Source organism: Mustela nigripes, chromosome X (assembly GCF_022355385.1).
Source record: "Mustela nigripes isolate SB6536 chromosome X, MUSNIG.SB6536, whole genome shotgun sequence".
Lineage (NCBI taxonomy): Eukaryota > Metazoa > Chordata > Mammalia > Carnivora > Mustelidae > Mustela > Mustela nigripes.
Window position 1 is genome coordinate 17,775,080 of NC_081575.1, and position 13,252 is coordinate 17,788,331.

A 13,252-nucleotide genomic window follows, 5' to 3' on the forward strand; every position below is an offset into this window, starting at 1 on the left:
GTAGTAGATCTTTTCAGATAGGAGAAGGAACTCGAACACCTGACCATAAGAAGAGGAAGCCAAGTAGTAGATCTTTTCAGATAGGAGAAGGAACTCGAACACCTGACCATCAGAAGAGGCCTTCATCTGCATCAAAGTCATCAAAACTTCATTGCAAAGATTTATTAGAGAATAGATACGGGAAGAGGAAAAGGATGGTATCATCTGGTTCAGAGATGACTGGGAATACCCCCAAAAAGACTAATTCTGTAGGAAAGATGAAATCCCAGACAAATCCCTTGAGGCATGTGAGCCATGATGAGAAGAAAAAATTGAGATTAAGAGTGTTAAAAAAGAAAAAAAACGTAGAGTTTGAGGCCTTAATAAAGACCACTTCTCCTGGAAAGCCTCAATTGGATGGCACAGGTCTTCTTCAGATGCTGACTGAGAAACTATATTTGGCGTTTCTGTTGGCACCAAAATATAATGCAAATGACCCAGAGTGGGACAAACTCAAGATGACTTTTGATTTCTACCCAGAGAAATTATGGCAAGGCCTCCCCAACTTGGGAAACACCTGTTACATGAATGCAGTTTTACAGTCCTTATTTTCGATTCCATCATTTGCTGATGATTTACTCAGTCAGGATTTCCCATGGGATAAAATTCCCCTTGGTGCTCTTAGCATGTGCTTAGCACAGCTGTTTGTTTTGAAAAATATTTATAACATAAAAATCAAGGAGCGGTTACTTGTAAATATTAAAAAAGCCATTTCAACAGTTGCAGAGATCTTCTCCGGCAACATACAAAATGATGCCCATGAGTTTTTAGGCCACTGTTTGGATCAGATGAAAGAGAACATGGGGAAATTAAACACAATTTGGAAGATGAAAATTGAATCCAAAGAGGACAACACTGCTCAACAGGTCTTTGCTGACAGTGCTGCCACCAGAGTGCTCATTTGTCCCGTCATCACTAATTTTGAGTTTGAGTTGCTGCGCTCTATTATTTGTCAAGCTTGTGGTCAGGTTGTTCTCAAGACAGAAGTGAGCAATTATCTCTCCATTAACCTTCCCCAGGGAATGAAAGCGCTCCCTTTGTCTATTCAATCTGCTTTTGATCTCTTCTTCGGAGCAGAAGAACTTGAGTATAAATGTGAGAAATGTCAGCACAGGAGTTCTGTCGCAGTGCACAAGTTCAGTAGGCTCCCCAGGGTTCTCATTGTTCATCTGAAACGTTATATCTTTAACGAGTTTTGGTCGCTGAGGAAGGATGACCAGGAAGTTGTTATTTCTAAGTATTTAAAGTTATCATCTCACTGCAATGAAAGTACCAAACCACCTCTTCCTGTGAGCAAGAATGTACATAATAGGGACATCCAAGTCCTAAAAGTCTTTCAGAAGTTGAGTGCTGAAAGACTCCGACCATCAGAACTTTCCCAAAAGTTGACCTCAGCATCCAGGGTTCACCGGGTTCCACACGCTGGGCCAGACAAAGAGTCTAAACCACAAAAATCCCGGATTCTCTATGAAGGGTCACGCAGAGAACAGCAGAAAAAAGACCTGGGAAAACGTTCCAGACTGAATGGGACAGATTCCAAATTGGTGAACTTAGGAGATGGAATAGTCATTGAAAAAGAGGTATTAGCCGCTGGCTTAATGATAGATCTGGAACAAGTGTCCCCTTATCTGATCTGTGACAATGAAGGTAAACCCCGCAGTGGTCCAGAAACACGCCTTGCAGGCATTCATCTTCAAGAAGCATCTGAAAATCGAAAGCGAAAGAAATACAAGAAAACTAATACACTGGTAGATTTTGAGAGTGTTGCTGACACCGTTGAGGACTTTTATGATGGTAAAAAAAACAGAATTTCAAAGGAATCCCAAAAACTGGCTGAACAGACCAAGCAGCAAGAAAGGGTGAGGCTCTATGAACAAGCCCTTCAGCAGGCACTGCTTCAAGCCCTTTTGAAGCCACATGTCCAGTGGTACACACAGAACCTCAGGCGACACACAGACTTAAGTCTCCAGGGGGCCAATGTGAATTCTCTAGGTGAATCGAGTTCTAATAAAAGCCCTGGAAAGAAACAAGCTTTGGATACAAAGACAGAAACGGAAGCCAAGACACCAAAAGGAAGTGCCGAGATGAGAGATCTCTACGCCTATCGGCTCATTGGTGTTGTCAGCCATCTTGGGAAGTCCCCAAATTCAGGCCATTATATCAGCGATGCCTATGACTTTGAGAGGCAAGTGTGGTTCACTTACAATGATCTCCAGGTATCAAGTATCCAAGAAGCTCTGATGCAGGAGGCTAGGCTTTGCACCGGGTACATCTTCTTTTACATGCACAATGAGATCTTTGAAGAGCTGTTGAAAAGGGAAAAGAACTCCCAGTCTCATAGCGCAGAGACAAGGGAGACCCCCCAGGAGAAATAAGTGGAATGGACTCCTGGTTGCTCACATCTGCTTGACTGCCTTATTGGCCACCACTTTCTCCACAGAACAAAAACTCTGAACTCTAGCCAAAGATGAAGAGGCAGTTAGCATCCATGACCAAAGTTCAAGCAGAAACACTTAGGGAGAAACCTCCATTCCTAACCCTAATACAGACACTTCAATCCCACCGTTCCACCTGAAAAACATTCTTTTCTACTAGGCTAGAATTGTGCCTTCCATATTTGAGTGCAGTGGATTTTAAGTCAGTCTTTGAACCAGCAGCAGGAGCATGGAGAAACCTCTTAGAAATGCAGATTCTTGGGTCCCACCGCATCCCTACCTAGTAATTCAGAAACTCTGGTTAGGGCGGGTTGGTGGTAGGAAGCAGAGATTTGATGGAGGTTTTGTCTGATGCTTGAGAAATTTAGAGAACTACTGGCATGTTAGAACATCTTGGTGGATTTTCCTGTTGTATATTTGAATTATGTATATTTCTAAAGGGGTTTGATTATGTTTTTTGTCTCTTACATTCATGTATGCCTTTCCTTCAGAAACTTAAAAAACAACACACACACACAGAAATCACTCTTCTGATCATACTCAGTGATTTGATGAAAAAAATTTAGTTTCTGGAGGCCTGACCAAAAAAAAATCTCCCAATTGTTTGTTAAACTCCTTTTACTCAATGCCAAAAGGGCTATACAAACTTAAGCTATAAACCTTAAGGACGGAGAACTTATTTGCTCTTAAGAACCTGACCCATTATTCCTGTTTGCTAGCAACTGTTTTTGGTGTCGTTTTGGTCTCAGAGAGGCACTTGCTTTGCCTCAAAGGAATATTGATTTATCATAACTTTATCTGAGGCTTTGAATAAACCTCTGCATTCAACATTACAAGACTAATTCTAGATTTCTTTTATTTCTTTGTATCTTTTAGCAATGCTGGCCTTATTCCTTCAAGGAGTAAACAAACAATGTATACTTTAAAGTGGACCTGTAGGCTTTGGAAGTCTTACTTGTTACTGATTTTGTACAGTATCATAAAACTTGCACCCATGTGATAACATCATAAAACTTGTCCTCATGGATCCCAAGAAGATGGTCATCTTCTGTTGGAACTTCATATGATTTAGGAATTTGGATTTCTGATAGTACATAGGTGTTATCTCTGTTCCCTCGCCCTTTTCCACCTCTGAGGCAGGGAAGCTGTAACACCTTGCCCGTTTGATTGGGACAAATTACTTATACATTACTTATACTTATACTAAGAGTCTTTCTCACATCCCATGGAGGGACTGAATTTTTGGTTCCATCGATACCAGTGTGTGCGTCCCCTTTTACATTGTATTGTCTTGATCTGGCTGTAATTAATCCAACAGCTTGTTGATACTCTTAATGCCAGAGACCCTTAAAGAGGTGAACTGGAACTTAGTGGCATGGCAAAGTTAGAAAATGCCCTGGAAGGGGGAAACCAGATTAAGAAGTCAGGGAATTCTACTGTTCCCAACACAGTGTATTAAGAAGGAGGTCTGAATGAGACCTGGGGATTATTGATGTGGGAAGGGGCACCTTCTACATTGAATTAATGAGTCTTGCGGAAGAAAGTGCTGCAGGCACAATGGCGAGAAACTTGTTTGACTTGTGTAGTTCTTCAGCAGCTGCAGTGGCTGAAGGCTGAGGCTGGGGTTACAACTTACAAGGAGAGGAGTGGTAGTTCAGGTTCGCAGTTTCACGCTTTTGACTTCTCTAGAAGAGCTCAGTCTGAGCTCAGTCACATAGGCATCAAAGCAGGAGTTTCGGTAAAAGGAAGTGAAAAGTTATTTTGCTTTGAAAGGAGAAGGAAGATGCCAGTAATTCTGAGATTTAGAATGTCTGGTGTGGGCACAGAGTGTGACCCATCCTGCCTTTGCTGCTCTTCAGCATGTAGTACCTCCAAAGTGCAGGGTATGTCTGAAGGTCAGGAAGATGGTTGGGGTATCTGTGACAGAGAAGCTCTGTCTTCTTGGACATATGGTTTGGGTGGAACCCATAATTGCCCTCTGAGAAGAAATTTGGGGTGCACAATGAGCAGCTGTATGCTACTATTTGTCTTGCTACATGATTATTTAAATAAAAGATTACAATAACTCTAAGTGACTTGGCGGCTGTTACTTATCAGTGCATTTTTATTCTCTAATTTACAGATCAGGTTTATTTTTTTTAAGATTTGATTAGTCTGTTTGTTTGTTTGTTTACTTGGGGGAGGGAGGGGCGGAGGGAGAGGGAGACAGAAAATCTTAAGCGGGCTCCACATTGGGTGTGGGGCTTGATTCCATGACCCTGAGATCATGATATGAGCAGAAATCAAGAGTTGGGTGCACAACTGACTGAGCCACTCAAGCACCCAAGCACCCCCAGATCAGGTTTCTTTTTTAATTATTTTTTTAACAGATTTTTATTTATTTATTTGAGAGAGAGAGCGAGAGAGAGAGAGCATGAGCACTAGCATGGGGAGCAGCAGAGGGAGAGGGAGAAGCAGATTGTCCACTGAGCAGGGAGCCTGACATGGGGCTTGATCCCAGGACCCTGGGATCATGACCTGAGACAAAGTCAGACAATTAACTGACTGAGCCACCCAGGTGCCCCCAGGTCATATTTCTAAATAATCCATGGATATAAAAACTTCGACAATTTTTCCATTGCGTCTGAAACAAATTACCACAAATCTAATGGCTTAAAACACAACCTCAATATCTTACATTTTTGGAAGTCAGGAGTCCAAGATGGGTATCCTAGGGCTAAAATCAAGATGTTGGCAGGGCTACAGACCTTGTGGATGCTCTGGAGGGACCATCTGTTTCCTCGCCTTTCCCAGCTTCTAGGGGCTTCCCCACATTCTTTGGCTCATGGCTTCCTTCCTTCACCTCTTCAGCCAGCTGTGTCAGGTTGAGTCCTCACACTGCCATCTCTAGTTCTCCCGTTCTCCCTCTTTTGCTTTCCTCTTCCACTTTTAAGAATCATGGGGGGACTGGCCCAGTGAGTTAATCCAGGACAGTCTCCCTACTTTCAGATCAGCTGATTAGCAACCTGAATTCCTATTTGCTTTGTAATAATAGATTTACAGGTTCCAGGAGTTAGGATATGAACATCTCTGTGGGGCCCTTACTTTGCCCACTAATGGTCAGTGGAAAACTATTTTGTCCCAACAACAACAAAAAAAAGCAGACTGATCAGGACTAAGGACTAAAACTTAGACATCTGGAAATGGTTCTGGTCACTCCACCAGATAAAGAACCCAAAGCACGTAAGGTTTTGGCCAAGGATGAGGGAAACTGTAATTGGTCACTGAAAAACAAACAGCTTGAGACCAATTACAGAAACAAGGGCTATAGCAGCTTTGCAGATTTTCTGTATTTTATGTATACATCTGTTAGTCTATATTCACCATTCTCTTTTTCTCTATCCTGCTTCCTTTATTTTATTTTATTTTATTTTATTTTATTTTATGCACAAGCTATTGGAGGTTAACTTTACAATTTAGCCTTGAGGCAACAGAATATTCAATGGGTGCCTGCCTAAAGTCGAGGAGTAATTACTAAAGCCCATGATGGATACCAATGACTTAGGACTCTGAATCATTTAATTTGGGTGAACAGTGAAAACATATACAAGGATAGGTATATCTATCTAGTAGATGGAAAGAGGAGATATTTTGCTGCTCTAACAGTTCAAATGTATGTAGATGGGTGCATAGGAAAGCTAGTAACCAAGGGGATGGGCTGTGCCAGTTACCAACATATTGCCTCTCAGTTCCAAACTTAGCCTTCAGCACATGTTCTGCAGTAATGGACCGAATTCTTTCAGGCATTCTTTCCTTACAAGGAGCCACTGTTGAGCTTTTCAGTAGATGGTGTGGGAGGCACACTGCAAAGGGAAGGGGCTCTCTGGCTGTTGGGTTAGTAACGTGAGCTGTGATCGCGTCTGTCTAGGGTTGTGCTAACCCAGCTACAGAACCAGAATATGTGGTCCCTAATGACCTCACAGCTCCGACCTGGTCTGGTGACAATGTTCTTGATGCCACCTCAACCTGGACACCACGATTTCCAGTGCTCTGGTCTGCACCTGGGCCCTGATTTGTATTCCATTGCCCTTCTAATGCCCAGCCTTCTTGACAGGAATCTACACACTGCAGGCTTCCTGCCATAGCCCCCTTAATGTCTCTGCATGACTATGTACCTGGCCATTGGCTGTAGCTCTACTGGTGCCCTGGAGGGTCCCTACTGAGGACCTCGCTCTCTCTGCATGCCTTTGCATCCACACACTGGCTGAGGCTCATCTGCATCCTGACTGTTCTACTGTACCCTCGGTGGTTACTTCCTGCTTGCCCAGGGACCGGGGACCGTGTCGGGCTCAGGCCAGCCCCAAACTTCTCTGCCATTCAGTAGGCCACAACTATGTCATCAACAAGATCTGAACCCTGGCCCTGGATATTGGGGCCCCTTTCCAAATTAGTCCTTTCTTGGACACTCTCCCTCAGCCTTAGGATAAAATACAGAGTTTTCTTATATCCTGTAGTTACTCTTATCATAGGTTAATAATTCTTTCTATTAAACTCCTCCTGTTTAAATAACTAGTTTCTACCCCCTGACTGGACACAGATGGATACAGAGGCTGAGCATGTCAGGTAATCTAGCTCTACTATTCCAATTAATTCCAAAGATTTTAATGCAAGATTCTTTGATTTGATTTTATTTTGTGTTGCTTTTTGGTGCAAAGAAGGCTGAATGGAGAACCATAATCCTTCAGTTGCTCGGAAGAGATGGCTAAGATACCAGGAAAGCACCTCTTATTTTAATGTTCCATCTGCTTTGTGAGTAACAATTAGAACTGCAAGATGGTTTTATGGGGTGACTGCAGTTCAGACAGGTTCACACGTGTCAATGACAGGGACCTTGGGCCACAACATCACTCTAGTGTCTACATTCATCCTTTATCAACCTGGTTATACTCCTGCTCTCTTGTTGACCCCAGTCAGTAAAAGTATTTCACAAGAGAATTCTTTTATTTTTTGTTTTAAGATTTCACTCACTTATTTGAGAGAGTGAGAGACAGCATGCTAGCAGGGGTGGAGGTGGACTGAAGGAGAGGGAGAGGGAGAAGCAGGCTCCCCATCGAGCAGGGATCCCAATGCCGGGCTCCAACCCAGGACCCTGGGATCACAATCTGCACTGAAGACAGATGCTTAATCAACTGAGCCACCCAGGCACCCCTTCCACAAGAGAATTCTTAGCAAAGTATGTTTCTGTAACCTAGCAGAGTGGATTATATCCCCCACTGAAAGTTTCTGTGGCTGGCAAGCAGCAGTGAGACAGTGACCTCCAGGGGACCCCTGGTTGCCACTTTGACTCAGTGGTAATGCAATGCCTGAGTGGCACAAGGAGGCTCACATCCGGCGCTGGGCACTGGGCATCACGGTGCTGGGCTGCAGCAGCACTGTGTCCATGCAGGACGAGGCCTTCCCTGCCTGCAAGGTACAGTTCCAGCCCTGGCCCCGGCCTGATGCCCCCCCCCCCCCCCCGCCACCGCCGTATCCCGGAATCTGCCCCCGTCCTGAGATTCACCAGCATCAGAAATTAACCAGGTACGCTACTTTAAAAAAATCTGCAAGTTTCACACAGATTACCATTAGTCAGGCTACTCTTTTAAACTGAATCCGTTATTAATTCTGAATTCTGTATGGCAGGCTGGCCCCTGGAAACACAGGCAGGAGCCAGTGCTGCAGTCAGGAGTGTGACATCCACAGGGCCAGCTGGCAGGCTGGACACTGCTGGAGTCTTGAAGCAGAATTTCATTTTTGGCAAACAGATTTGCTCTTAAGACCTTCAATTGATTGGATGAGGCCCACCCATATCATCAAGGGCAATCTCCTTTACTTAAAGTAAACTGATTGTAGATGTTAGTCATGTCTCCAACATAATTTACCAGCAATACCTGGATTGCTGTTTGATTAAACTACAGCCCACACAAGTTGACAATATAAAACTAAAACATCACATGTGTTATGTAAATCCACAAACTTCATGTACCTAAGAAAAGCATGAGCAAAAGCATCAGTTTTGTTAAAGGGCACTCTATTTTGTGTTCCTATCCTAAACCACTATAAGATAAACAAAAGAGTCTTAGGAATAAAAAATGTAATTGGGCAGTATTAAGAACAAAACAAATCAAAAACAACAGGGGCATCTGGCTGGCTCAGTCAGTAGAGCGCACGACTCTTGATCTCGGGATTATGAGTTGGGGCCTCATGTTGGGGATAGAGTTTACTTAAAAAAAACCCCACTGCCTAAGGAAATTGTTTCTTGGACTACTTAATAAAACTTTCAGACAGTTATCTGTCCGGTTTTGTTAGTTGCAAAAAGTATCACTGTTCTAAACCACTTTTGCAGCATACAACTTCCTGCATAAAATTAAGCAGGTTTCCAAGAATAGAGTCTTTGCATCTAAGAAACACCCCTAATTTCCTGTCTCTAATTCTACACCTATGAGTCATCAATTCTGGGGTCTCTGGAACGTGCCTCGGCAGTTCTTTCTGCCATAAGAGCACCTGTAACCCTCACAACCAGGGTTCTCAACGGCAACGCATACTCCCTTGCCTCTTCTGCATATTCCCAAAATTTCCTGCCCCAGAAATGCGCAAGGTAGGGAGCTAGAGAGGTCATTAGGTGGATGGATAAAGGAAAATGGTCACTGCTTTTGTGCTACGATTTGAGGAACATTGGGAATGCCAAAAAAATAAGCCTGTGGCCCAGAATTCAGCTCTGTGTGGTCTACGGGCTAAATATGGTTTCCTCTGTTTCTGTAAATATTACTGGAACACAGCCAAGCCGGTTCATTTACATATTCTCTAACTACAGCAGCCTGGTTTAGTAGTTGTAAGAAGTCCTGGAAAGCCTAAAATATTTACAGTCTTGCCCTTTATTTTTTTAGAGAGGTTTTTAAAATATTTTATTTATTTGAGAGAGAGAGGGGGGAGGGAGAGAAAACATAAGCAGTCAGGGTGGCAGGCAGAAACAGGCTTCCTGATGAGCACAGAGCCCGACTTGGGGCTCCATCCCAGGACTCAGGATCATGACCTGAGCCAAAGTCAGATACTTAACCACCTGAGCCCCCCAGGCGACCCTGTCTTGCCCTTTAGAAAGAAAGTTTACTCTTCTGTAGACTATCGTTCTTCTAGTACTTGAAATTCCCTATTAGGAAGACATCATTCAGGAACGTTCCTATAGCTAAAGGAAAAAAACCCTGGACAGATACAATACCCCAGGGTTCATAGGGTCAGATGTTTTTCTCTCCCAAGTTTTAGGCTGGGGCAGAAGTGAACACAGTGATAGGAGGAGGGTCATAGGAAGATGGGGCACGGAGAGGTGCTGGAGGGCAGAGGACATGAGTGAGAGAGGGAGTGGCTGTGGATAGTTTACCTACGTAGAATCAGGGAGAGAGTAGGGGGCACAGCGTAGCTGTGACACAGACAGCACTTTGGCTTAAATAAAAAAAAAAAGAGAGAAAAGGTTCTGGTTGAAATGAATTCAACTAGCTTCAACAAGGAGTAACAGAGGGCTTCATCTATCCTAGCAGATGGGGGAGGGGGAGCTGCCAACCTTGAAATAACAACATCAACTCCAGCTCCACCCTCTTCCTCAGTCCCCAGTCTATCCAATCAATCCCTGTCTCTTTCTTTTCATTCATTCCTAGTGTCATCAATCAACGCAGTCAACTAAAAATCCTTTGAGTCTATGCTGTATATAAGACAACATAACTGATGAAACCATGTGGTGCTGAAGGGGCAAGTAGACATGGAAAGGGATAAAAGTCCTGAGAATGGGTTTGCTGTGGTCCTGGCTGATGAGACAAAGCTTCAAGACAGACAGACATGGCAAATGAGCTGAGCCTTGCGTGTGGCAGGGAAATCAGACGTGTGGAAAAGGGGTCATCTCCATTGAGGGGAATGGGCCTAGCGATGGCATAACATACGGAATGCCTCATTCTTTTCCTTTTTAAAGATTTAATTTGTTAGAGAGAGTGAGAGCGCTCAAGCAGGGAGAGGGGCAGAGGGAGAGGGAGAAGCAAATGCCCCGCTGAGCAGGGAGCCTGACGCAGGACTCAATCCCAGGACCCCGGGACCATGATCCAAGCCAAAGGCAGACACTTAACCGACTGATTCCCCCTAGGCGTCCCAGGAATGCCTCATTCTTATATGACAACACATCGTGGGACTAAAGCGGTATCTAAGACTCTATGAAGTAGACCATCAAGAGCGGTGTACAGACCTGCACCCAAGCTCTGTGATCACTAGAGAGCCGGCGGAGCCCCTTTAGACTGCTCACTTACACTTAGTTAATATGGAAGGATATACTGATTAATGGTCTCGTGTATCCAGGGAAACTGTTACTTAGGCTAAAGAGAATAGAATCCTGAAAGTTTGGGAGGGGAGCGAGTGACAGCCCATACACACGCCTTGCAAAATGGCATCCTCGGGAAAACAAATGCACTGTGAGGAAAGAAATGTGCCTTCTGAGTCCATACTGAGACCACACTACGAGATTCTACAGTTCACTCATGCTTTTGTGACATTCTTTAAAAATTAATAAAATGTGACACATCTCTGGTTTGTTTACAAAAACCTGTACCAACTTATCTCCCACAAACCACAAAATATTCTGCAGGAAAAATATGCAAGCTAAGTCCTGGAAAAATCTCTCCTTTGCTGTACCTTTTAGAAACTAACCCCCACCTAAAAGGCCACTGTTGAATATACATGTAACTCTGCACTTCGCTGCCCAGACAGGACATCCTCTTCTCTCTCCCAGTCATCTTCATGGCAGGTAATGGAGGTGAAGGAAAGGAGCAGCTCTTCCCTACCTGGAATTCGCCTTTTTTTTTTTTTTTAAGATTTTGTTTATCTATTTGACACAGAAAGAGCGAGATCACAAGTAGGCAGAGAGGCAGGCAGAGAGAGAGGAGGGGAAGCAGGCTCTTTGCTGAGCAGAGAGCCTGATGCGGGGCTCGATCCCAGGACCCTGAGATCATGACCTGAGCCGAAAGCAGATGCTTAACCCACTGAGCTACCCAGGCGCCCTGGGAATTTACTCTTTGTATTACCGCCTTCCTTATTATATGTCCAGTGACCTCCACAAATTGTATAGTAGTCTCGTAAAGTATGCCAACATGTTCTCAGATGCATTGAGGTCCCACGAAGTTTTGAAGCAGCACGACACATTGTGCTCATCTACACTGATTACTTTTCACAGCAATGCTGGGTTCCACTCACGATCCATCCCCACGAGAGCCAGCACCATGTCCCTGAGAAGCTGGCTAGAGTATAAATGATACCTTTCTAGCTGAACAACATTTAGCAGGAGAACGGCTGGCAACTAGGCGGTGCCGCCCAGGATACAGGTGACTACAGACATAACAAGACATTTGAGAACTCGCCCCTACTGCCACATAGGCACCCGTCATCCAACCACTGAAATAAACAACTTCTTGCATTCCAAAAATGACAACACTGTGTCCCCACCAAAAGACACATTTTTTTCTTTGAATGAGTTTCATCCCAATTCCCAACAATCATGATGCCCTGAGAGTAGGTAGAGGAATATGTGGCTGCCTCAGAGAGGTCCCCATGTTAAGTCCCAGAACCTGCGAGTATGTTATGGTACATGGCAAGGTTGCTAACCAGATGACCTGGAGGGGTGTCTGGGTGGCTCATTCGGTTAAGCATCTGCCTTCTGCTCAGGTCATGATACCAGAGTCCTAGGATGGAGCCCCAGATCCGGTTTCCTGCTCAGCAGGCAGTCTGCCTCTCCTTTTCCTTCTCCCTTGCCCCTGCTTGTGTTCTCTCTCTCTCTCTCTCTCTCTCTCTGAAATAAATAAAATCTTTAAAAAAAATCAGGTGACCTTGAAATGGGAGATTACCCTCGATTATGTAAGTAGGCTCAACCTAATCACGATGATCCTTAAAAGTGAAAGAAGGAAAAGAACTAGAGAGATGGTTGTTACCAAGGGCTGGTGGGTGGGGATAATATTGGTCAAAGTGTATAAGCTTCCAATTATAAGATTAGCAAATTCTGAAGATCTAATGTATAGCACAGTGATTATAGCTAATAATACCGTATTATGTACTAGAAAGTTGCTGAGAGGGAAAATCTAAAATGTTCTCACCACAAAAAAAGAAATGGTAATTATGTGATAAGGTAGAGGTTAACTATTGCTATGGTGGTAATCATCTTGCAATATATATGTGTATTAAATCAATGCATTGCACACCTTACATTTATTCAATATTACAGGTCAATTGTATCTCAGTAAAGCTGGGGGTAAAAAAAGGAAAGAAATGCCCCCCACACTCTTTTGCATTCTAGGAAATGGCTTATTGCAAAAAATGTCTCCTTCCTGCGTGACTTAGGTAAGACTTGTGCATGACTCCCTTGTTTATCCATGACGAGGCCAGACACAGACCTTTCCAAAGTCCCGGTCTTTGTCTCATGAGTTGAATGGAACTGTTTGCTCCCTTTGATCAATCTGAACACAATACCAGTTAATTTTATCCTTGGCCAAATTTTAATCCCACTTCTGTCCTCGCCACAGGTCCCCGAGCTGTGACTCACTCTCAGCCTGAGCAAGCATCACAACGCTTGCTTAGCAGCCCCTTGCGAAAATTGGTTGATGGCAAACAAAGACATTCCCTGATCATTTGTCCAATTACGTACCACATGCTCATCCCACTTTCCCCCATTCAGTTCTTTCTAGCCTTATTTATTCCTTCCTGTAGAAGAAAACTCCTCTTGGGGCACTTGGATGGCT

The 13,252-nt window shown here is 43.9% G+C and overlaps 1 protein-coding gene across 1 annotated transcript in view; it reads left to right on the forward strand.

Annotated features, from left to right (window-relative positions):
• USP26 (ubiquitin specific peptidase 26) overlaps positions 1-2,414 on the forward strand; it is a 2,842-nt gene extending 428 nt beyond the window's left edge. Inside the window, exon 2 of the mRNA XM_059385793.1 lies at positions 56-2,414. Within this exon, the coding sequence (XP_059241776.1) occupies positions 56-2,414 (2,359 nt within the window). The remainder of the gene's footprint in view (positions 1-55) is intronic.
• Positions 2,415-13,252: the final 10,838 nt, after the last annotated feature.